Source organism: Asterias amurensis, chromosome 18 (genome assembly GCF_032118995.1).
Source record: "Asterias amurensis chromosome 18, ASM3211899v1".
Taxonomy (NCBI): Eukaryota; Metazoa; Echinodermata; class Asteroidea; order Forcipulatida; family Asteriidae; genus Asterias; species Asterias amurensis.
This window is the reverse complement of record NC_092665.1, coordinates 6,407,071-6,430,166: the sequence shown is the minus strand read 5'-3', so window position 1 is coordinate 6,430,166 and position 23,096 is coordinate 6,407,071. Positions and strand designations below refer to the sequence as shown.

At 39.2% G+C, this 23,096-nt stretch overlaps 1 protein-coding gene and 1 pseudogene across 1 annotated transcript; one reads left to right on the top strand and one right to left on the bottom strand.

Moving 5' to 3' along the window:
* The window catches only part of LOC139950964 (alkaline phosphatase-like), a 152,358-nt pseudogene that overhangs the window by 601 nt on the left and 128,661 nt on the right, over positions 1–23,096 (top strand).
* On the bottom strand, positions 20,776–21,828 carry LOC139950319 (uncharacterized). Its single transcript, XM_071948931.1, has one exon. It carries the CDS (start codon positions 21,826–21,828, stop codon positions 20,839–20,841), a length of 990 nt encoding a protein of 329 aa, XP_071805032.1. The 3' UTR covers positions 20,776–20,838.

Below are 23,096 nucleotides of genomic sequence, written 5' to 3'. Positions count from 1 at the left end.
TAGGAGCTTTATACACTTTCGGTAAACAGTATTGTCCAAGTCCCAAACTTCGTGTATCACAACTTTTATATAAAACAACAAACCTGTGAAAATTTAGGCTCAATCGGTCATCGGAGTCAGCAGAAAATAACGGGAAAATCCACTCTTGTTTCCGCGCGTTTCGCCGTGAAATGACATGTGTTTAAAAAAAATCCATAATTCTCGCTGACGAGAAATTACATTGTTTTACTGTTTTCTCAAAAAGTAAAGCATTTCATGGACTAATATTTCAAGAGAAGTCGTTCACTATTACCTTCTGTAAACCCTGTAAATTGTTTGTAAATCTGTGAACTTTTTTTGTTCTGTACCGAAAGGGTCCAATGGCTTTAAAATATGCAAAAGCTAAATCACGGAACCCAAGCAAATTGCACTGATTATCTTCGAGTTCTAAGAAGACGACACTATCTGAGTGTCTTCGAGTAATGTTGGTATTTTATAAAATCGTTGTAGGTGCGAAATACTGGAATGAACTGGCTTACGACAGTTTGCAGAAAGCTATAACCAGAGAGCAAACACTCAACACGAATAAAGCTAAGAACGTGGTGTTTTTCGTCGGAGATGGGATGGGTATAACAACAGTGACGGGATCACGGGGAAGAAACAGACCTCGAATGGGATAAATTCCTTAGTGTAGCTTTGTCAAAGGTAAAAATTGTGATGTCTCAAACCTTACACACATAAAAAAACTACTGGAGATTTTCATCGTTTAAAAAGCATCCCCACTTAATGCAGGCTTGGTTCAGGTTTCAGGTTTAGGTTTATTTCCATACCATTTGTTCATGTTCAATGTAAGGGAAAAGGTAGACTTTTGGGACGCTTGGTGGCAGAATACTTACCAGGTAAAATCCATTGTACTCGATCATGTGCGCACGCTCAGAACTAAGTACTGGACATTTACATGGTAAGTCTGCTGCCACCTAGCGTCCCAAAGTCTCCCATTATAAAACTTATAACAGTATGGGGAGGTCGCAGACAGGTAGACTGGACCCCTGTCTTAATACTATTACTTTGGATAAACGTGCACCCAATATACCCAAACAGTTCACTGCTCTCAAGTCCGCAATAGAGTTTGACTGCGTATCTCTATGTGAAATGACTGAGGTCAAAGGTGAATCTACACGCCGGTTTTGGAAGCTGGGGCCTTATTCATGAAGCCTTCTTAGGCCTTAGTAAGCATTTACGTGTTACTAGTTCGTTCTTAGCGAGTTGCGTCATATTCACGAAGCACTCGTAACTTCAATCGAGTGTGTAAGTCCTTACTAGTGCTACGTGGGGTGTTTTCGACTTCGTAGCGTTTTCTTAAACCCTTTTCCAACATTCCTGTCCAATATTTTCGGGCGAATTGCGCTTTTTGTCAAGTACAACAACTTTTAATATGTTCTACAATTTTTGAGACATTTTCTCAAACTTTCTCAAAAATTTTGAGAATTTACTAACCTATTTTTTTCTCACATTTTAGTAAATTTTTCGTGATTTTGTTATTTTATTTCGTTATTTAGTTGATAGTAATAATAATAGTGGGCATGTATAATGCGCGGGTATTCGTCTCAATATGCTCATGGCGCAGTGACACAATAAACGGTAAAAAGTTATGAAGCCCTCCTTAGATGAGGCTTGAGGGAAGTTGTGAACAAAGCTAGGAGAAAGTTTAACATGATCCGGCAAGTCGTTCCATAATGAAGGAGCAGCAGAAGTAATTGATCTTTCACCCCATGATGTTATGGCCAGGGGTTTCCTTAAAGATGTTTGTTATTAGATCGCGTATAGACTGGCGGTTGGAAGAATATATGGGGTTGGAGTCCTTCTGAGAGATATGGTGATAAAGTGCCTTTTGATATAAGCGATAGACATACACAAGGATCTTGAAGATGATTCTATCCTTAATGGGTAGCCAATGTAGATCTTGTAGGATAGGTGTGATGTGACTCTAGTGTTGGACCGGGTTACAATTCTGGGGGCAATTTTTTGAAGGCGAGACAAGCGGTAAATCGATTATTATGCAGTCCATAGAGGAGATAGTTTCCCATGTCAAGTCGGGAGGTTACAAAGGTGCGAACGAGTTGCTTTGTAGTATTTGCTTCATTTACTTTATTTACTTCGTTTATTTGTTTATTTTATATTTTTAGTTTAGGGGTAACCAACTACATATTGTACTCTCATTGCATGTTTGCGTCGTGTGAAAGCTTGCGAAATCTCTGAATGTCATCCCATTTGTGATGAACCACTTTGGTAGGTCTGAGGACTTTTCCAACACAGTTGATTCTCCACGATTTGCCCAGGTGTCGGCCTTTCTCTTTAGCGTTACAACATCTGAAAATTTGTTGTTAAGCACCTACCAATTCAATGCAACAAGGTCATCTAACTTCACTATCTCAGCAGGCGAGAAACTTCGCCTTCCAATACCCCTTTGCCTCCTCCTCGCGTTGAACGGTCTTCCTCCTTTCTTTAGTCTGGCTCTCCATGTTAGCAGGGTGACAAATATCTTCTAAATGACTGTAGCCAGTCCAGTCACTGTATAAATACTCGTTCTGGACAATGAGATCACGCTCCAGTGAATTACATAACAAATCCATGACTGTTCAGCTCAAGCGCGTTCCCGCTTAAGAAGGCGTTACGAGAGGTATAGTAAGAAACGCGGTAGTAAAGCGGTAAGAATGCTTCGTGAATAACTTTACTAAAGTCTTACTAAAGTCTTACTTAGAGCCACGTAAGTGACCGATTTACGAGGGCTTCATGAATAAGGCCCCTGCAGCTTCCTAAAATACCCTTACTGCTATTCATTGCTGTATGCCGACCAAAAAAAAAAATGAACTCGAATGCACCAACTTTTGGTGCGGTCATTTTTATACTATACTTCTTCATTAATCTATGCCAGGTTATAATGGGTGGTGGAAGACTAAAAAATGTTACCGAGAGAAGCTGCCGACCCAGAGTATCCTGAAGACTCTTCTAAAGCTGGATCTAGAAATGATGGAAATCTCATCGGTATGTAAACCTGATCAAACTTAAACCCAATTATTGATGACTATATTGCACCATTTTGCTTTAACAGCTTCTGATCCCATCCAGATTCCATAGAAACCGAGCTACTGAAATCAATAATGCTGAATTGATAATGGTGAATCAAAAATGGTTGATCGATAATTATTAGTCGATATTGGTGAATCGATATTTGTAAATCAATAACGACTATTCGATGTTGGTGAATCGATAATGGTGATTCGATAATATTTGTGAATCAATAATGGTGAACCGATAATCGTAAAAAGATAACTGTGAATCAGAAATGGAGAATCGATAATGGGAAAAGATAATGTTGAAACGACAATGGTAAATCAATATTGGTAAGTCGATAATGGTGAATCGATAACTGTCCATGAGCCGCAAGGCGCTGACATTACCATAGAGACAGCATGGTGCGTAGTTATAGAAGATAGGAGGAATGTACTTGAATATAAAGTGGTAATGAATCTGAAATAAAAGATTCGTTTTTTCAAATCCAAAATTATGTATGATGTATACTTTACATATAATTTAGTACTATTAGTTACGTTTCACTCCTAAGCTAGGAGCTTTGTAAATTATATGTAAGTAACATCATACATAATTTTGGATTTGTAAAAAGGAATCTTTAATTTAATATTCTTCCGCAATCCAGATGAACTTATTTAATGGTAATGAATCTATTCGTCTTATTTTCTTTTCCTTTTTTTCTGTTTTTTACTCTCATCAAAATAGTTGCACTTGATCAAACCTTGACTTTATAGATGTTTTCAAGATATTTATAGTTCCACAGCATTTAGTTTTCTTTCGGTCACATGAAGTACAGAATTTATTTCATTAAATGTTTCACAATATTATGTTTTGTTTAAGACGAATGGCAAGCAGGTAAAGACAAGACAAACAGCAAGTACGTGTGGAATTTGGAACAATTTAAAGACGTCAATCCACTTGAAACTGACAATCTTTTAGGTGAGTTGTTGCTTCATGTACCAATTTGAACAAGTACAATCTATCGTCTGTATGGCACAGCCAATAGAACCAAGGTATGTCGTTTGGAACATGATTTTGCCTACAACCCTTGCGCCGCATCTATACTGAGCTAAATGTACATGTACGTACATGATGTGGGGTTGTGTCACTTATTGGCACGGGCTTTAGGCTAGATGCCACACGTCGTCATTTACAAACTGCGCTGACATAGACGTAGGTTACCATAATTGCCGTATAATGAGAGTTAAGTTTTATATTCCAGTATATTTCTTACTTAAGTGTATGGCGACAGATTCCCGTTTTGAGCGACTATTTTAACTTGTGTACAACGGTTATACGTCACATCCCCATGGACCTCAAAAAGTGATGACGTATTATGACGTATCCGTTCACGTAAGAGTATCTGTGACTCTGCGGAACCTCTCTAATAGGGAGCTGTCAACCACGGAAGAAACCTTTGACTATCTAATTTATTTATATACACGGAACAAGTGAAAAGGCGTCAATTTGAACTTTATAACTAAACCAGGACGATTTAATATAGAAACTTTTATTTGACAGTTGTATTAACGTTGCTTACCTTTCAGGTTTGTTTGAGCCCAGTCATATGCAATTTGAAGATAACCGAATGAATGACGTAGGGGGTGAGCCCTCATTGTCTGAGATGGTAGAAAAGGCCATTGAGATACTTCAGAAGGACAAAGACGGGTTCTTCCTTATGGTTGAGGGTAAGTTATTATTACAACACACAGGTTTCTGGATTTTGTAGAGTGTTGGTTAATTGGTTTCATGAGCCCTAGCCTTGTCCAAGGCTCATACATTAGCACCAACCCGCTCTGAATTCACGAACTGCATAGATACTATACCGCACGGTATACATAACAGTACTTGATACCGTGGGGTCGAAGCATGGCTTTTCGATGTATCAACGAGGTTACAACGAGTCTAGTTGCAGCCTCGTTATTAAGTACTGTTATATACCGTGCAGTTTAGCATCTATGCAGTTCGTGAATTCAGAGCGGGCCGGTGCTTGCGTAAAGAGCCTTGGACAAGGTTACTTGAGCCCTTTGTGTCATTGCTGCTGTTTCGCAAGAGCTTGTCGTTAGGCCCTACCTCTTACTTATGTGGCTAAGAAAATCATTGACAATCTGAAACCTCGTTTTATTGAGTAATTTGCATTGTCTCTTTGATGCCATTGTTCAGTCACAGGTTGTATGTATTTTCATTGTTGATAACTAAACCACGCAGGTTGGCATGGACGACCGAATAATAGCAAAACATCAACCGACCTACTAGATTTTGTCACCAAAGTAGACATTGCTGCAAACTTGTAATTAAAAAAAATACATCCCAATTGGTTGCAATCGACAATTCTTAAAAACTAGGGCCAACGTTTGTTATCTTTGTATTCATGTCTTTTCCTAGTTTTAAAATCTTGGTTGACAAAAACTCCGTCTTTGATGTTGCTTTATCACGGTGTGGCCATCTTGATTTTACTCCATTCAAACTCATTGCAACAAAACTGAGGCTGGACGAAATAATAGTATGGTGCCATGTTTGCGCAATGAATGTTAGCATTCATTACTGTTATGGAAACAGGGAACATGACCGATATGGCGACAGCGTGATTATTAACCTTTATCACGGTGTGGCCATCTTGACTTTACACTCCATTGTAACCAAACTGAGGCTGGTGCCATGTTTGCTCAATGAATGTTAGCATTCATTACTGTTATAGAAACAGGGAACATGACCAAGATGGTGACAGCGTGAACATTCTTCACGAACAAGACACACTACCAGTATTTTCATCAAATTTCAATATTTCAAACACAAATAAATCATACTATCTTGAATTGATACACCAAGGTGGCCGAATTGACCATGCGCATCATGACGGGTTAGCCTACCACGCTCTGCATGATACCATTGCAATGGATAAGGCTGTAGCCAAGGCGATGTCAATGACCAATGAAATGGAGACTTTATTTATTGTAACTGCCGACCATAGCCATGTACTATCTATAGGAGGAGCAGCTGATCGTGGTAGTCCATTACTCGGCAGAGGAGGTAAGTTTCATCCACAATTATAATTTTAAAGGCAGTGGACACTATGACTTCTAACAAGCTTAAGCTCAATGAAAATAAAACTGAGTTCATTGTGCTTGGTACTCCCCAAAAACCTTAAGAAACTGCCGAAGATATCTTTGCATATGGGTGATACATCGATTGACCCTACTGATTCTGTCAGCAACTTAGGAATAAAATTTGATTCGCATATGACAATGAGCAAGCAAGTTTCTAGCCTCTGCCAATGAATAAATTTTCAAAAACGTAACTTAATAAGAATCAAACGGTACCTGGATAAGGATACTCTCCATCATGTTGTCAGAGCTTTAGTCCTCTCTCGTATTGACTATGGCAATCTCCTTTTATTTGGTGCAACGTCATATGAATTGGACAGAGTTCAAAGACTACAAAATAGTGCAGGTCGTTTAATATGTTCCACACCCTTGAGAGAACATATTATTACCCCATCACTTAGGGAACTTCATTGGCTACCAATTAGAGAACGAATCCATTTGAAGATTGCTCTTCTCGTTTTTATGCTTTAATAAAACTACACCTCATTATTACCACTTAACTGTCACATTACACTCCTCCACGATTTCTTCGGTCCACACTTGACATCACTCGCTTGAATGTTCCCCGAGCAAACAAAGTTTTAGGTCAGAAGGCTTTCAGTGTAGCTGGGCCCATGATTTGGAACAATCTCCCAACTGCCATTAGGGAATCTAATACTCTGTCTGCTTTTCGTAAAGTCCTTAAGACTCAACTTTTTTCCAAGTTAATTTCTTTCTAGTGCGCTATGATCTTGATGGAATAGCGCCTTATAAATATTAATTGTTATGCTATGTTATTGTTATTGGTAATTACTCAAAATAATTATTAGCATAAAACCTTACTTGGTAACGAGTAACGGAGAGCTGTTAATAGTGTAAAACATTGTAACGTAGTTTTCGAGAAGGAAGTAATTTTTCACGAATTTGATTTCTAGACCTCAGACTTAGAGTTTGATGTATCGAAATCAAGCATCTAAAAGCACACAACTTCGTGTGACAAGGGTGTTTTTCTCTCATTATTATCTCGCAACTTCGACGTTTGATATTTTTTTGTCTTTGAGAATTACCAATAGTGCCAGTCTCTTTGAACAATTAAAAGCTTTATCTTTCAAAATATCATTTGTATGCAAAATAGTATACAATGAATTTAAAGAGAGACTGTTTCTAACTATTATTATTTATTTACTTCCCTTTTTTGAAAGGGAGATATCTCTCGATAAATCCAATTGTTTGTAGACTGCAGCTTGATTATGTTTTGAAACAAAAAGTAAACTCCGTTAAGTTACCCGAATGCAGACTGAATTCTGACCAGTAGGTAATGTTAACAAGTTGTGCAAGCTTCTCAGTTTTCTATAAGTGAATGGTGATTCATCGTCAAACCATTCATATTTAAATTCTAATTACAACAAAATGGTTTTGCATAAACGTCAAGGTCTGATGAATGACGGTTTGCCATTTACAACACTCTCATATGCAAACGGCCCTGGAGGAATTGAGGAGTTAAACAGCTTCAAAAGTACTGGTTCGAGACGGAATCTGACGGATACCAACACAGGTAAAGCTCCAATTGATTACTTTGAGTATTGGTTTGTACCACTCAGGTACACCACTCAGTAAAATTAAATCCGAGTATATGCAGACTTTTTGAAATATTTTAAATCTTCAACATATTGTGGCGGGCAATTGCAAACTATTACAGGCAAATTACAATTTGATCCTTGGCCTAACTATTCTCTAGGCTTAAAGACCATCGAGGGGTCTAAAGGCTGTGAGACGAGGTCCGTTTTGGAGGAAATATACCGCCGATTGCGTAATGATCAGTCTAATTATGTTAGGTACACAAACACAAGCTACACGTAAGCAGAGAAACCTTGACAAATTGGCTGTCGGTAAAATAGATCCTTTATTGCACAATCAATATTCAATTAAATCATATACATAATTGGGCAGGGATTCGTTTATTAAACACCTTTCTCTCAGGGTCAATGAATATACATCTCAACAACGCATTAAATTAGTACTACTGCATACCCCATGAATACACATACCCTTGCTCTAATGTAACAACAAGTAACCCTTTGCTTTATCGAAAGTAATTCAAAGTAACCCCTTGCTTTATCAAAGTAGCTCTAAGTAACCCTTTGCTAGACCCAAAGCCACTCCAAATAACCCGTTCGCTTTAACGAAAGTAATTCAAAGTAACCCCTTTGCTTTATCGAAAGTAATTCCAGTAACCCCTTTGCTTTATCAAAAGTAATTCAAAGTAACCCCCTTGCTTTATCAAAAGTAACTCTAGTAACCCCTTTGCTTTATCAAAAGTAATTCAAAGTAACCCCCTTGCTTTATCAAAAGTAACTCAAAGTAACCCCCTTACTTTATCAAAAGTAACTCAAAGTAACCCTTTTGATAGACCCAAAGTAACCATGTAACCTGATGACGCCTACTTTGTAACCTGATGACACCTACTTTGTAACCTGATGACACCTACTTTGTAATCATGTAACCCTCGCCTTTACTTTTACTTTATATATCTGAAAACCCTTATATTTGTGCAACTGCGGAGCACTAAATATCGGGCACAACCACCAATACAAGAAAACAACAAATACCCGAAAGAAAACCACACCAAACCACACTTCCCGAACTGTGTTCACACTTACTGCAAGCCAAAAGCTTTTACAGTGTGCCTCTACACGTTCCCAGTGCAGCACAAAATCCACGAAAACCCAGCTTAATTCCTACACTACCAGAAGGTGTTCTTTACCTGGTCACAAGCCAAAGCATTTGCGACCGGAAACTATACACTCAACTAGCGTGTCACAATTACACAATTACATGAAAATACACCTAGAAATACTCAACAACTTATGCAATAACAATTCCGTAGACCCCCGGCCTATCATATAAGAATACAAAATAAACACGTATAAGACCCCTGGCCTATCACATACAAATGCAAGAATGAACTTGGTATAAGACTTCTGACCTATCAAATAAAATGCAAGGATACAAGATATCTCCGATAATTGCAATCAAATCAAACTTACACTCGTCTATCGTCCAACGTCGACAGCACCGCCAACAACTCTTTAAAACTATTACAGACTAAACCCTAAATTGTCACTGACCCTACTCCAAAGACAATTCCCAGTACACGTACTCCCGACAAACGCTGGTCTCACTGCACAAAGGGAAGACTATACTAAACACACGTCTTGCTTGCGTCACTTCACTAAACACACTGACCCGTGATGCACTCCCCGCTAACCCCCGGTGCCTTGCCTCTTCACACATGAGGTCCTTGGTCGCTAACTGCGCACGCGCACCCCGCTAACCTGATCACCGCGCACGCGCACCATGCCAGCCCAAGTCACTGCGCACGCGTACAAAGCCAGCCTGAGTCACTGCAAGCACTAGGCTCCGCCTACTTGCATCGGTCGCCCAGCCACACAGCAAACACATGCAACCACATGGACTACCCTAAACAGTCACATGTCCGTCACATGCATTTCCGCTACAATATCACTTGGCAAAGTTACAGGGAAGTTTTTGCAAACACGATTTTGCCAAGGGAAAGTGCCCCTTTGCCATTTCATAGAGTTAATCATTAACTTGTGTAAACAAATATTTTACTTGTATTGTGATAAACATTGTTTTATTATTTGTTTGTGCAGAGGCTGCCGATTTTCACCATCCAGCGCTTGTCCCAATTGATTCAGAGACTCATGGTGGAGAGGACGTCACTATTTACGCCAATGGACCAATGTCGCATCTTTTTCACGGGGTACATGAACAGCACTACATTGCCCACGTGGTCAGATATGCTTCCGGGTTAAACTGCCACAATGGGACGCCCTCTACTGGACCAAATTCCATTTTGGCTTTACTGTTATTTTCTTTCGTACGGAAGTTTATAGATTGAAAACGAAATTCAATGAATGTATTTTGTCCAGTTTGTAGCAAAGACAGCCAAGATTATAGTGTTTGCAAACAGTAAAACAAACATCCCAAACATGACATCTGTTAACTTTTTTTACAACCGCTTAAATCAGACCGACTTTTTTTCAGTAATATCACTTTTTAATCATACAGTTAAAAAAAAACAAAAAAACCGCCAGGGCTAAATGAAAACTGACTGGATACATTTTAGTTTAATATTTGATGAAAACAAATCACAAAAACAAATTACTTGGACATTTATGAACCTGCGATCTTTATATTAACGTAGCCCTGGTGTTTTCTTGCCTTGTCCATATACTTGTTCGCCGTGGTAGCCAGAGACCAGTGACCCGCTCTGTGAAAATGAGTAAAATTTCGCGCAATGCTTTAGCGTGCAATGGACGGTTACATGTGGAAGGGGTCGTTGTGGAGAGGTTTTTGTTTTGTAACAATGTTTTTTGTTCTACTTCTTTAGGATCTATATTTTCATGGTTGATATTCAGATAACTTAATTTTAGTCATGAAGCTATACAAAAAACATGATTTTGTTAAGTAAACGTACTTTTAAACGTCATTTGTGCCCCTTTTATTTCTACATAGCGCGAAGTATCGCTGATTTGTATTCCTCGCAGTTCTGTCGTTCGGTACCCCCTACGTATATCATGGTATCATCGGAAACCTTTGACACTCGCCTTTCCGAATATTAGAGGAGATTAAAGCCATGGTTAAAACTAAGGCTGCACAATTGTTAGACCAACAGAGGGCGTTATTTATAATACTCGGATGCTATTGTGGGCTTAGTGTGTGTGTTCGACCCCCCCCCCCCCAGTTTGTAAATATTATTTCAAATATGACGTCAAGGTCACATGGGGCTCCCCAGGCTGATCAACCATTTCCCTCCAATAGACCGTGTAAGGCCGTGTCCGAATGTTTCGACTTCGGCTGCGGCTGCGGCCGCTGGCAGTGCGCGCCATTTTGAAGTCGTGTCCGAATGTTTTTTTCTTTTGGCTGCGGCCGTGGCTGCGGCCGCGACGTCACAGATTTCAAGCCACAAGCGGAGGTGACTTGCTTGTGGCCGGGACGGTGTGTCGTCTGCTGCTACGTGCTAGTGCTACATTATTTACGATGGGACTAGAAACTGTGACTACATACTTCTGCTAAAGCTGCTACAGGTGAAACCTTCAAGTGTAAGTGATGTTTAGATAAAGAAAAAGACGACCTGTGATAATTATGTCACACTTTTTGTGTTGTATTGCTATTTCGGGTGTGTTTTTATCCTGCATTTAATTTAATGTTTTTGTTTATGTTTTTTGTTTTTGACAATAACTCACAACCCAAACCTACCCTAGCGTTGCTCGTTTCGTTTTGTACGAAATTATCATCATCCTGGGATTCCTGTCATCTGTTTATTGCAATCACGAACAGACAGTCGTGACATAACGATTTTATTTTATTTTTTTGTGGGGGAGGCTTGTGGTTAGTGGTCTTACTCTTAGAATATTTTAGTTAACTGTAGGACCATGGGACTGGGTCATGATGGGTGAGCTATGTAGGTCTATTTTTACCTCACATGGGTGAGCTGAGATTGAAGGGCAGGTTGGGCTTTCCAGTTTCACTGGTAATATTTGCTATGGTAAAAATAAAACACAATTGTCATGGTGGTAACTGAAAATTACTTTCATACTTTAACTTCAGGAATTAAAACACCCCTCAACTAGGGAAGGATGGAAGATGAAACGTGCAGCCGTAGGCCTATATCATGGCCCTTTTATGAAGACATGACCTCTCCATGCCCGGTGTACTGTCATCTTTGGTGTTTGGAGGAGTACGAGGATGACCGGTAAGATCTTTATGGTAAGACCAGGAGGAACAGCCACCCAAAAAAAAAAATAAGCATCTGTATTATATGACATGATGATGGATGGAGCAGAACAACTCCAGTAGCCGATTTCACAAAGCAGTACGATTATGCTATCTCTTACTCGTCCTAGGATGGGTTAGATGCGTCCTTACGTCTTCAGATACAGAATTTGGAAAGTTCATTCTTAAGTTCTACTGTAAGTCAGGTTTTCGACTACTCAGAAACCAGCTATGACTAGGGCACAGTTTCACACAGAGTAACAAACTAGTTGTACATGCTAATAAATTTTGTGACATTGTTTTACTAATCTCTCTAAAATGATGCAAAGGAATTGTTATGAGGGCCTTGAAGTCGGTTTTGCGATGGTCGCCCAATGAATATCTTGACGCAGCGATTGTAAAAACACAGTTTATATGCCATAGTGATGATGTCTATAAACCGTGTTTTTTAGAATCATGCGTCAACATTTCCGATGTCAACATTTCCAACGACTATAAACCGGCTTTAAAGGCAGTGGACACTATTGGTTATTGCTCAAAATAATTATTAGCATAAAACCTTACTTGGTAACGAGTAATGAGGAGAGGGTGATACTGTATACGGGTGGGTCGTGTGGTGTGATTAAACGCACCACGCACAGTGTATACGGGTGGGTTTACAACGGCGTCTTTTTCGGAGTGAATGATGCGACTGCCTTGAGCAAGGCTAGTGATAGTATAAAACATTGTGAGAAACAGCTCTCTCAGTTTTTGAGAAAGATGTAACTTTTTCACGAATGTGATTTCGAGACCTTAGAACTAGATTTTGAGGTCTCAAAAACAAGCATCTGAAAGCACACAATTTTGTGTGACAAGGGTGTTTTTTCTTTCATAGTTATCTCGCAACTTCGAAGACCAATTAAGCTCAAATTTTCACAGATTTGTTATTTTATCAAATTTTGAAATACACCAATTACCAATGGTGTCCAGTGTCTTTAAGTTGGCCTTTTAGTTTGATTAATAAATACCTCGGACAGTTTCCAGGTACTGATTGGTCAAAATCTGATCACAAGGGGATGTATTAACGGATGATAGTTTCAAGTTATCAAAAAAGCGTGAGTAGAATACAGATAAATATAGCACTTCCTTATATGCGTTCCATATCCAACCAGGCTGATGGGACGCAGATGCACTATATTTTTCTGTATTGCACTCTCGCGATTGTGATAACGAATTTAAGTCAATAAAGTTAGGTGAAATGTTTTTGTTTTTGGTTTTGCACACGCGAAGTTTTCAATGTAATTTTTGAACTGACTGATCGTATGCATAGCGTGACGTATTGACACTTAAGCTGTTTATTTCGTTAAAAAGGTATTTACTAATGGAAATAACAGTGCGAAGACCGTTAACAGCACCAGCCACCAACCCGGTCATTATGCGCAGTGAAGAGCGTGTCCTCGCACTGTTATCTCCTAATTGGTTAAACTATGGGCAATGCTCTATAAACTTGTATTATGTTGTCCTATAAAAGGCAGAGCTGGTGAAAATATACCTCACGTCTCAAAAGTTAAACTTATCTCCTGTGTCTTAATTAATTAATAATAAATAATAATAAGACTTGTAATGCGCACATATCCACCCTGCTGGGTGTTCAAGGCGCAGTAAACCAAAAAAAACCAAAACCAAAACACAACACAAAGAAAAACAGACACAACAAAATTAGTCATTGAAAACCTGTGACATAAGATAAGTTTTGAGAAGAGACTTGAATTTTGCGGTACAAAGACAAGATCGAAGATTAAGTGGTAGAGAGTTCCAGATGCGTGGCGCGGCTACAGAAAAAGACCTGTCACCCCATGAGTGTCGAGACTTGGGTTCAATGAGGAGAAGCATGGAACTTGATCGAAGATTCCTTGATGGAGTGTAAACTTGAAGTAGTTCAGAAATGTAGTGGGGAGCCTTGCCATTTAGAGCTTTGTGGACAATGAGCATCAGCTTGAAGATGATTCGTTGAGAGATAGGGAGCCAGTGTAGTTGTTTCAGAATGGGGGTGATAGAACAGGATTTTCTAGACAGTGTCACAATGCGGGCAGCAGTATTTTGGAGCCGTTGAAGTCGGGAAATCTGGTTGTTAGGAAGACTGTAGAGAAGAGCATTGCCGTTGTCAAGACGAGAAGTAACAAATGCGTGAATGACCTTTTCAGTGGCACTTTTGTCCAAGTACTTGCGAATCTTACCTATATTCCTGATGTGATATGATGATAAACGAACAATGTTGTTGATGTGTGGCTGAAGTGTCATCGATGAATCAAAAATAACCCCTAAGTTCTGAGCTTTCAGCGAGGGAGTTATCCGAGCATCACCGATGGAGATGTTTGGCACTGAAACCTTAGTTAACTGTTGACGTGACCCAAATAAAAGGAACTCTGTCTTATCATCATTTAACTTCAGGAAGTTTTGTTGTGTCCAACGTCGAATCTCTTGGATGCATTTCTCAAGTCTTGCAATAGATGCATTGGCGTTTTCTTGAGAAGATTTAAACGTGATGTATAGCTGAGTGTCGTCTGCGTACACATGGTAATTCAGATTAAATTTGAGGATGATGTCACGAATCGGTAAAGTGTACAGCGTAAACCACTGCGGGCCGAGTACCGACCCCTGTGGCACAGAGTAGTTCAAAACAACAGGGTCGGATATTGCAGTGCCAATACATACATGCTGAGTTCTGTTGTGGAGATACGATTTGCACCATGCTAGGGCTGTTGTTGATTGTGTGATTATTGGTAGTCTGGGACAGGGGTGTGCTCCACAGTAATCCACATCAATTCCCACCCAATCGCCCCACCCACCCATTGGACCTACAATATTGTTTAATTAAAATAGATGTAATACTAGGTTTTGCAAGAATATTAGAACACTGATGAAAGCACTGTCAGGGGTTTCTTATTTCTGCAGGGGGGAAAAATCCACAGGCTAAGTAATTACTGAGGTAGGATTACATTTATTTTAAATTGTTTGCTGTACCCATTGTCAATAAACATTATTATCGAACTGGTCTCTTGACATCTGGTGTAGATCTGCTCTAATAATTATGCGGGAGGTCTTGGGTTAAACTCACCCGAGTAGTAAGCCTGTGAATTCTTTCCTGCAGGACTCAGAAAGCATCTAGTATAACAGTGCTTGATTATCATTACACACCAGTTGGGCATGGTTGGGTCAACCAAAATAATTTTATTTTAAAAAGGTTGTTTTATTTTGGTGTTTATAAAAGAAATGTGTTAATTGTTCACTTAACAATGTTGAAATCCCTAAATAAAACATGACACTATACTTCAACAAATAGATTTAAACTAAAATTTCTAAGGTAGAAATAGAGAAATATTGAGCCCCCCCCCCCCCCAACTTTAAAATTCACGCCGTTCACATCACTCAGTCCAATCGTGCATGTTGTTTGTTTGCATTAGCAGACGAAACAACACATGTACGACGTATGCAAACACTCATTTCACCGCTTGAGGGCGCGCACACGAAGTCAAAGCCGCGTCCGAATGTTTTTGTTGGCCGCGTCATGCCACGTTCGCTAGACGCTGCCAAAGCCGCGATCACAGCCAGCGGCCACATCCGAAACATTCGGACACGGCCTAAGTCTCACGATGATAAGGTCACCACTGAGCTTCCGGGCACCACAGAGCCATCAGCTGGGGGAGATTAACGTGCGTGCAATTGTAGTGTGATTTTGTTTCTGTCTGATCACTTTTTATCAATCCCCATAACATATTTATCGAATGATTACATTTACAGTTACCAATCACTAAAATCTGTAAACTTAAACAAACTAAAAGGAAGAAGTAATGCGCCACCATCCGGCTCGAAGTGCCCGATTGGTAAGCAAAGTGAATGTGTTGACTACACTAGCACACCGAAGTTAGTTTTGTTTAAATAAACATAACATTTTCATCTTATTCGAGCAAAAAAAGTCACCTAATTGTTTCTATGACACATCATTGCCCCCTTGGCTAGAAACTCCAATGGGAGTTTCGCTTGTTATCATTGAACATACATTTATTAAATTTTAAATTAAATTGTTACCTCAAACAAGGTCAGAAAAAAATAATACATTGTCAGTTTTAATGTATTTTGTCAGAACAGACTAATTTGCAAGCACATAAAGCAACATAAGGCCAGTTGTGTATTGCTTTTAACACGAACGTTTTACTATACTACTCAAGTCAAGCTTTAACAATTTTTTTTCAACAAACTGAGGATTTTAATTTGAAGACACCTTTTCTGGGGTACGTTACACCAAACCTTAAAGGAACACGTTGCCTTGGATCGGACGAGTTGGTCTATAAAAAGCGTCTGTAACCGTTTTTAATAATATGCATATGGTTGGAAAGATGTTTTAAAATTAGAATACAATGATCCACACAAGTTTGCCTCGAAATTGCGTGGTTTTCCTTTTACTGTGCGAACTAACATGGTCGGCCATTTATGGGAGTCAAAAATTTGACTCCCATAAATGGCCGACCGTGTTAGTCGACGAGGTAAAAGGAAAACCGTACAATTTCGAGGCATGTTTGTGTGGATCATCGTATTCAACTTTTACAACATCTTTCTACCCACATGCATTTTATAACAAACGGTTACAGACGCTTTTTATAGACCAACTCGACCGATCCAAGGCAACGTGTTCCTTTAAGTTAATGGCTAAATTCTGTTGTTTTGAAGCATTTTCTAATACCTTTTAAAATTCAACAAATAATTGTAAGCATAAACACCTTACTTGGTAATGAGCAATGGAGAGATGTTAATAGTATAAAACATTGTGAGTAACGGCTCTCTCTGAAGAAAACTAGTTTTTGAGAAGAAGTACTTTCTGGAATTGTTGAGGTCTCAAATTCAAGGCATCTGAAAGCACACAACTTGTGCGACAAGGGGTGTCTTCCCATTATTCTCTCGCAACTTCGACGGACAATTGAGCTCAAATTAATGTTCACGGGTTTGTTAATTTAAGATTATGTTGAGATACACCAAGTGGAAAGACGTGACTAGTGCTTGAAAGTTTCCTAATGTGTCCTGCCTTTGCCCTTAAAGGGTAATTTTAAACTGATTTTCAATTGTATTTTTTGTTTTCTCAGAGTCTACTTCCGCACAAATGCTTTTGGGAAACAAGAATATTCAATGGAGCAAAACAAATTAAATGAACACATTGAGAACAAAATGTATTTACTATTTACAACTTTTGGATGAGATTGGAGTCATTTTGATTGTTTAACACGTAAGGCAGGATTCCGCCTTGGGCCCGTGTTTTTAATGGAAATCTGTCCCCGGAGATTCTTTCCCCATTATAGGCAGGTGTGTCAGGAGATTATGTTCTCCCAAAATTCCCTCCCCCTTATACGGCAAACTTGTTACAAACTACTTGTGGTAGCGCCCTCTGTTAAATCACCCTCACTCAGCCCATGTTTGTGTCTCAAACAGGGGAAAGAATCTCCGGCAGCACTGATTTCACTGAGACACCGGCAACCCATCCGGGCGCCTAGTCCTGGAGAATTGCGCGTGGCCCTTGTAGTGGCATGAGATTTCTGTCCCTTGGAGATAGTTTCATCCTTTTACAGTGAGCGGTGACCATGGTCGTTTCTTAATTCTGAAAGCACCCTCTTTTGATTCCATCTGCTTTAGACCGTATTGATATCAGATACTCCGAGGAAAAATCCATAGCACTCCGGCTATTCGTTAACCGCGGCCCATACCAGTCTGGGGAAGACAGGAGGGGCCAGGTCACTTCGTTTGTTTGCAGTTTTTCGGAAGCAAACAGAAAACAACATGTTCTGTCGCCAGTCAAATAAGCCGAGTTTTGTTCCCCCGACAACGGGGGCTACAATCCCGGCCAAAATGCTTGGGCCACCCATTCCTACGTTATTTAAACCCATTCCCTGTTCATCCTTCCCACTGACAAGTTTTTAGGGTTCGTGTACTTTTTGTAGAAGGACGCAAAATCAATGTTCACTGATTTACGGTAAACTTGCACTGTTTGAAGGTAAAACGGTAAAAAGTTTCCCTTAAATTTTATTTGCTGAGGTGTTGTAGGTTTTGGCAAAAATGAGTAAAACAGTGTGAGGAAAATTAGTTCAGCTTGCAAATTGTATTTACCAATCATTTTAGTTCAATATCAACTAAATACGCAAAACACAAAAACCAAAACAATCAATTGATACGGCGTTAATGTTCATTCTTTCAATGTATTTAAAACATTCAAGTGACACCTGACTATTTCTAAAACTATGCAATATATCTTAACTTCTAGTACACTAATTGGATTATAGTTAAATTTAACAAAAACATGCTTTGTAGAAATACAAGTATCTAGTATTATACTAATGCTTTGTATTATAGCGTTAATGCAAACATTAACACTGTGTTTTTGACGACCTTTAACGTAATAATTGTTTAATTGTGAAATGAATCAGATGTTGACAATTTGAAGATTTGAATCAAATGCAGGGGCTAGAAAGAACACACCAGCAGCAGTTATTTGGTTTAATGTCCAAGCTTTGGGTGTATCGCGTTGCTAAGTTACTCCCGTTTGAAATAAGTCAGTCTATACATTTTTGTTAAAAACGAATTACAAGTAAAGTGATGTTTTCGCGCCAAAAGGATACAAATAAGACTAAAATATGATCACAAAACTGTTGTTTTCAGAGCGTTATTGCTAAAATACCAGTGTGTTTAAAGTCACCTGGAAGTGGTATTTTGTCAAAATAAAGCTTTTGTCACTCACTAAAATATGTGTGTTTGATGAGTAGAATACGAATAAACATTTAACTAAGGTTCTACAAATTTAGTTTCCATAATTAACAAATTTAAAAGTAGGCCCGACCCGAGAGGGCGCTGTTCGTGACGTCAATCGAGGCGCGATATTTGAAGCAGGACGGCTCAAAGTGTTTGCTGCACAGCGCTGGAAAAGACGTCGGACCGAACCACCTTGCAAACTGACCCCATTTTTAGTTATTTTGCTGCCTCCAGCAGCAATACACGTGGTCGACATTGCCGACAAAACGCAAGAAATAAACTTTTTTTCGAAACGTAAAAACTAGAACTTGCATGTAATTGCACGTACGTGTGTTCAATGTACGATCGAGGCAAAGTCTGCCTCGATTGACGTCACAAAAGGGGTAGGCGGAGTCACCCCAAACAACTTTATCTATTTTTTAAACATGTAAATCGTTACAAACAATAACTCAACAAATTATGTTATTGTTCATTAACATATACTCTAATGTTTGAAGAAAAATAAATTCTATTTCCAGGTGACTTTAACCCTTTAAACTCGACCCCATTTTTAATAAATTTGCATGTGCTCAGGTTATTTATTAAAATGTCTGGTTTACTTCTTGGAAACATGTTAGCATTATGCATCATATTAAAGCTTACATATAGTGCTATTTTATAAGAATATTTTTTACCCCCAACAGGCTATACCATGCAAATATAGTTCTAACAAAAATCACAGAGTGGGTCACAATATTACTGTCAACGAAACCTTTCTGTGTAAGGTAAAATACGACATTGTGTAATCAGCTAATAATTATTCCGAATAATTAAGTCACGGTCGAAGTGAGGAAATTGTTATTTTCCAAATTCACACTAAGATGGTGTATTGGTTTCATGCCGATGTGACGGTTTAACGAATCGCTGTAAGTGTAATATATTTTCCCCTCTTTGACATGTTATCAAACGTTTTATACGAAAGTAATTCAAAACGAATACCCAATGTTTCATCTGCATTAAACAAAAGTGCTTTCTCATGTGAAAACAAAGAAACGCTCAAACCACGACGAAAATTTAAATATTTCTCCATATCGAAACGTGTTCAAAAAGCGACACAAAATAAATGTTTTCTGGTACTTTACAACGCAAGTTCTTTTTGATCACAAGTTGTCGTTAGTTTAATATCATAATTATTGTACATTAACGAACATATCAACCGAAGACAACTGTTACCAGTTGTTAGGTGAATTATTTGTATTTTGTTGCCTTAACAGGGTACAGCTTTTTCAACCAATTTAAAATGTTTGAAATAAAATTGCCGGCACAATCGGAGGCCACAATGAATTATAAGTCTGAGTCTGTATCAAGGAATCTGAAGTTTTGTATGTACTGTTTAATAAACTGTCAGTTTTTCTTGCGTAGTTTCATTTTGCATTTTATGGACTCATCATGGTTTCAAGGACTCATCATTGCACCCTCGGACGGAATTACAGGCTGCAGAAATTTCAAACTTTACCGAAAATGTAATAAACTCTAAAAAGGGATGAACTGATATTTATAGCACTGTTTACGTGACAAAAACACGTTGAAAGTTGTTGTCACAATACACGTTTGCAAAATCAAGTGTTCAAATAAAACGTCTTTTCCATACTTATTGTCCTGCAAATAATAAAACAATTAATAATAAAGTAATTTTATTCGATTCATCTAAATCCACGTTCGATTTTCCACGATTAACTCATTATTATTATATTTGTAAAAACTATATAGTTGCATATTAGTGTATTTAAATCGTTGTCTAAAACATTTAAACGTAAATGTAATAAACTCAAAAAAGGGATGAACTGATATTTATAGCACTGTTTACGTGACAAAAACACGTTGAAAGTTGTTGTCACAATACACGTTTGCAAAATCAAGTGTTCAAATAAAACGTCTTTTCCATACTTATTGTCCTGCAAATAATAAAACAATTAATAATAAAGTAATTTTATTCGATTCATCTAAATCCACGTTCGATTTTCCACGATTAACTCATTATTATTATATTTGTAAAAACTATATAGTTGCATATTAGTGTATTTAAATCGTTGTCTAAAACATTTAAACGTTTCCGTGTGTTTGTATGTTCGATTTAGATTTCGTACAGCAGGAATCCAGTGAAAGACGTGTAATGGTTAGATGTACTATATACGTGACCGTGTACAGCTAAGTGAACTTGATCTCCATGGTGCAGGGGAATCACTGCACTGTTGCTCACTTGATGATAACCTGCATCGTTTACACGACCTTTTACAATGGTTTTACCGTTCTTCCTCATGCTGACATATAGGTAAGGCCCACTTGATGATTTATAGGCTGAGAACATCAATACGTATACCCCAGGCACATTACACGTAAACGTGCCGTTATTCACGTTGAAATCAGTCCCTTCCTCTGAAAACAATAACTCTTCAAAGGGCAGAGGATCATAGGAAAATGGAGGGTTGAAGGGGTTATTCCTCACTGCAGTGAAGGCGAACCGTCGCGTACTACATTCACCTGCTTCAGTCTGTCCAGCTGGTCCAGGTTCACCTCTCTCTCCCTTCAGACCATTCATCCCAGACAGACCTCGAAGTCCCTTTCTGCCCTGTTGACCGACTCCTTGCTCTCCCTTCATACCATGATCCCCTTTAGCGCCTGGCGCACCAACCAGTCCATCTGACCCGATGTCTCCATTTCCCCCGGGCTCACCTGCTTCGCCGGTCTGTCCAGCTGGTCCAGGTTCACCTCTCTCCCCATTCAGACCATTCATCCCAGGCAGACCTAGAGGTCCTTGTTTCCCTGGTTGACCGACTCCTTGATCTCCCTTAAGTCCAGTATCCCCTTTAGCGCCTGGCTCACCAACTAGTCCATCTGACCCCTTGTCTCCTTTAGCCCCAGGTTGACCTACCTCACCAGGGGACCCTACAAGCCCTTGTCCATGGTTCCCATTTGACCCGGGAATTCCCGGTATACCGGCTGGGCCCTGGCAGCAGGAGTTACACGTCATCTCCGGATCAGGTGAAACTGCTGTTTTAGCCACCATGAACGGAACTTGCAAAATACCAAGAAGAAGGGGCACTGTTGATATGGTAATCTTCATCTGTAATTTAATAGAATAAATAAAACAAACGTGAAAACATGCAGACATAGAAGGCGCTGCTCTAGCGGTGACCACAAGTTTTGGGTCAGCTCCAATTTATTCACATTTTCCATGTGTTTGTGGAAGTTCTTTATCACCACTTTCTACATTAACCACGTTTTATTCAATTTGTGTTTCGCTTGGCTGAGCATGTGTGTGTTAAATTATGTACCTGGCCGTATTGATCGTAAGTGTTCTCTTGTGTTGAGCTAAATAATCGCTCCACACAACAAAGTGGCTACCGCTACACACTTGAGTACCTAGCTTACGGCAGGGTGCCGTTGGCTCGTTTGATCTTTAACATACTGAACATCGTGTTGAAATGCTCCCCAATGACACCCAAACAACTGTCAGACAACAGTAAACAACTTTAAAAGGAGAACAAGAGGAAGTATGGGTGGTGAGGAGAAATAAATTTAATCAGACCGATAGAATCTTTCTCCCATTAATGGTATCGTCCATTGCCGTTCCCTATGCCCCAAATGGATGAGCTCGTTTAATCACATGCGTAAACACAGAGACTCTGGTATCCTTCACTGAGACATGGTTAGACAATACAACCCAGAGTAATGATTTCCATATAGACGGCTTTGGATCTCGGATTCGACTTGACAGAGATTACAAAATTACAGGGAAGATACAGGGTGGGGCGCGTATGCCTCTATATTAACAAGAGATGGTGCAACACAGTGATTGTTTGAGATAAAACCAACACCCTATACATTGAGCTCCTGTCCGTATCACTTCGCTCATTTTATAATCCAAGAAAGATTCCTCAACTTGTCTAAATTGTGAGGATTTCTCCTCGTGTAAAAAGATACGATATCTACGAATAGTCTAACTACTGCATAGCGCGCAGCAGCGTATTGCATGGTACCTCGACGTTTGAAATAATAACTGCACTTGGCATCACTGTATTCTCCTTCGAACCCAATTAGTGTATACCGATTTCCCAATACGCTGCCACTACTTAATTTCATCAAAAGTGGTCGTCCGGAACACGTCAAATAATTTCGACATAGGTTCAAAGCATAATACAAAGACGTATATCGGCGTATTTAGCCGTGATCTTAACTTACGGCACTGTCACACCTTGACGTTTTAGTCAGCGTATGCCGACGTATGACAATTTCTCTTAAACGTTGGCATCCGCTGAACTTTTGATGGACTTTTCAAGTTTGAGCGTATACAAAGCCTATTCAAAACGAGTTGGACGTATCCAGACCGTA

Coding starts and splice junctions, on each gene's coding strand:
- LOC139950319 (XM_071948931.1), bottom strand. CDS start 21,828: ATGAAGATTACCATATCAACAGTGCCCCTTCTTCTTGGTATTTTGCAA.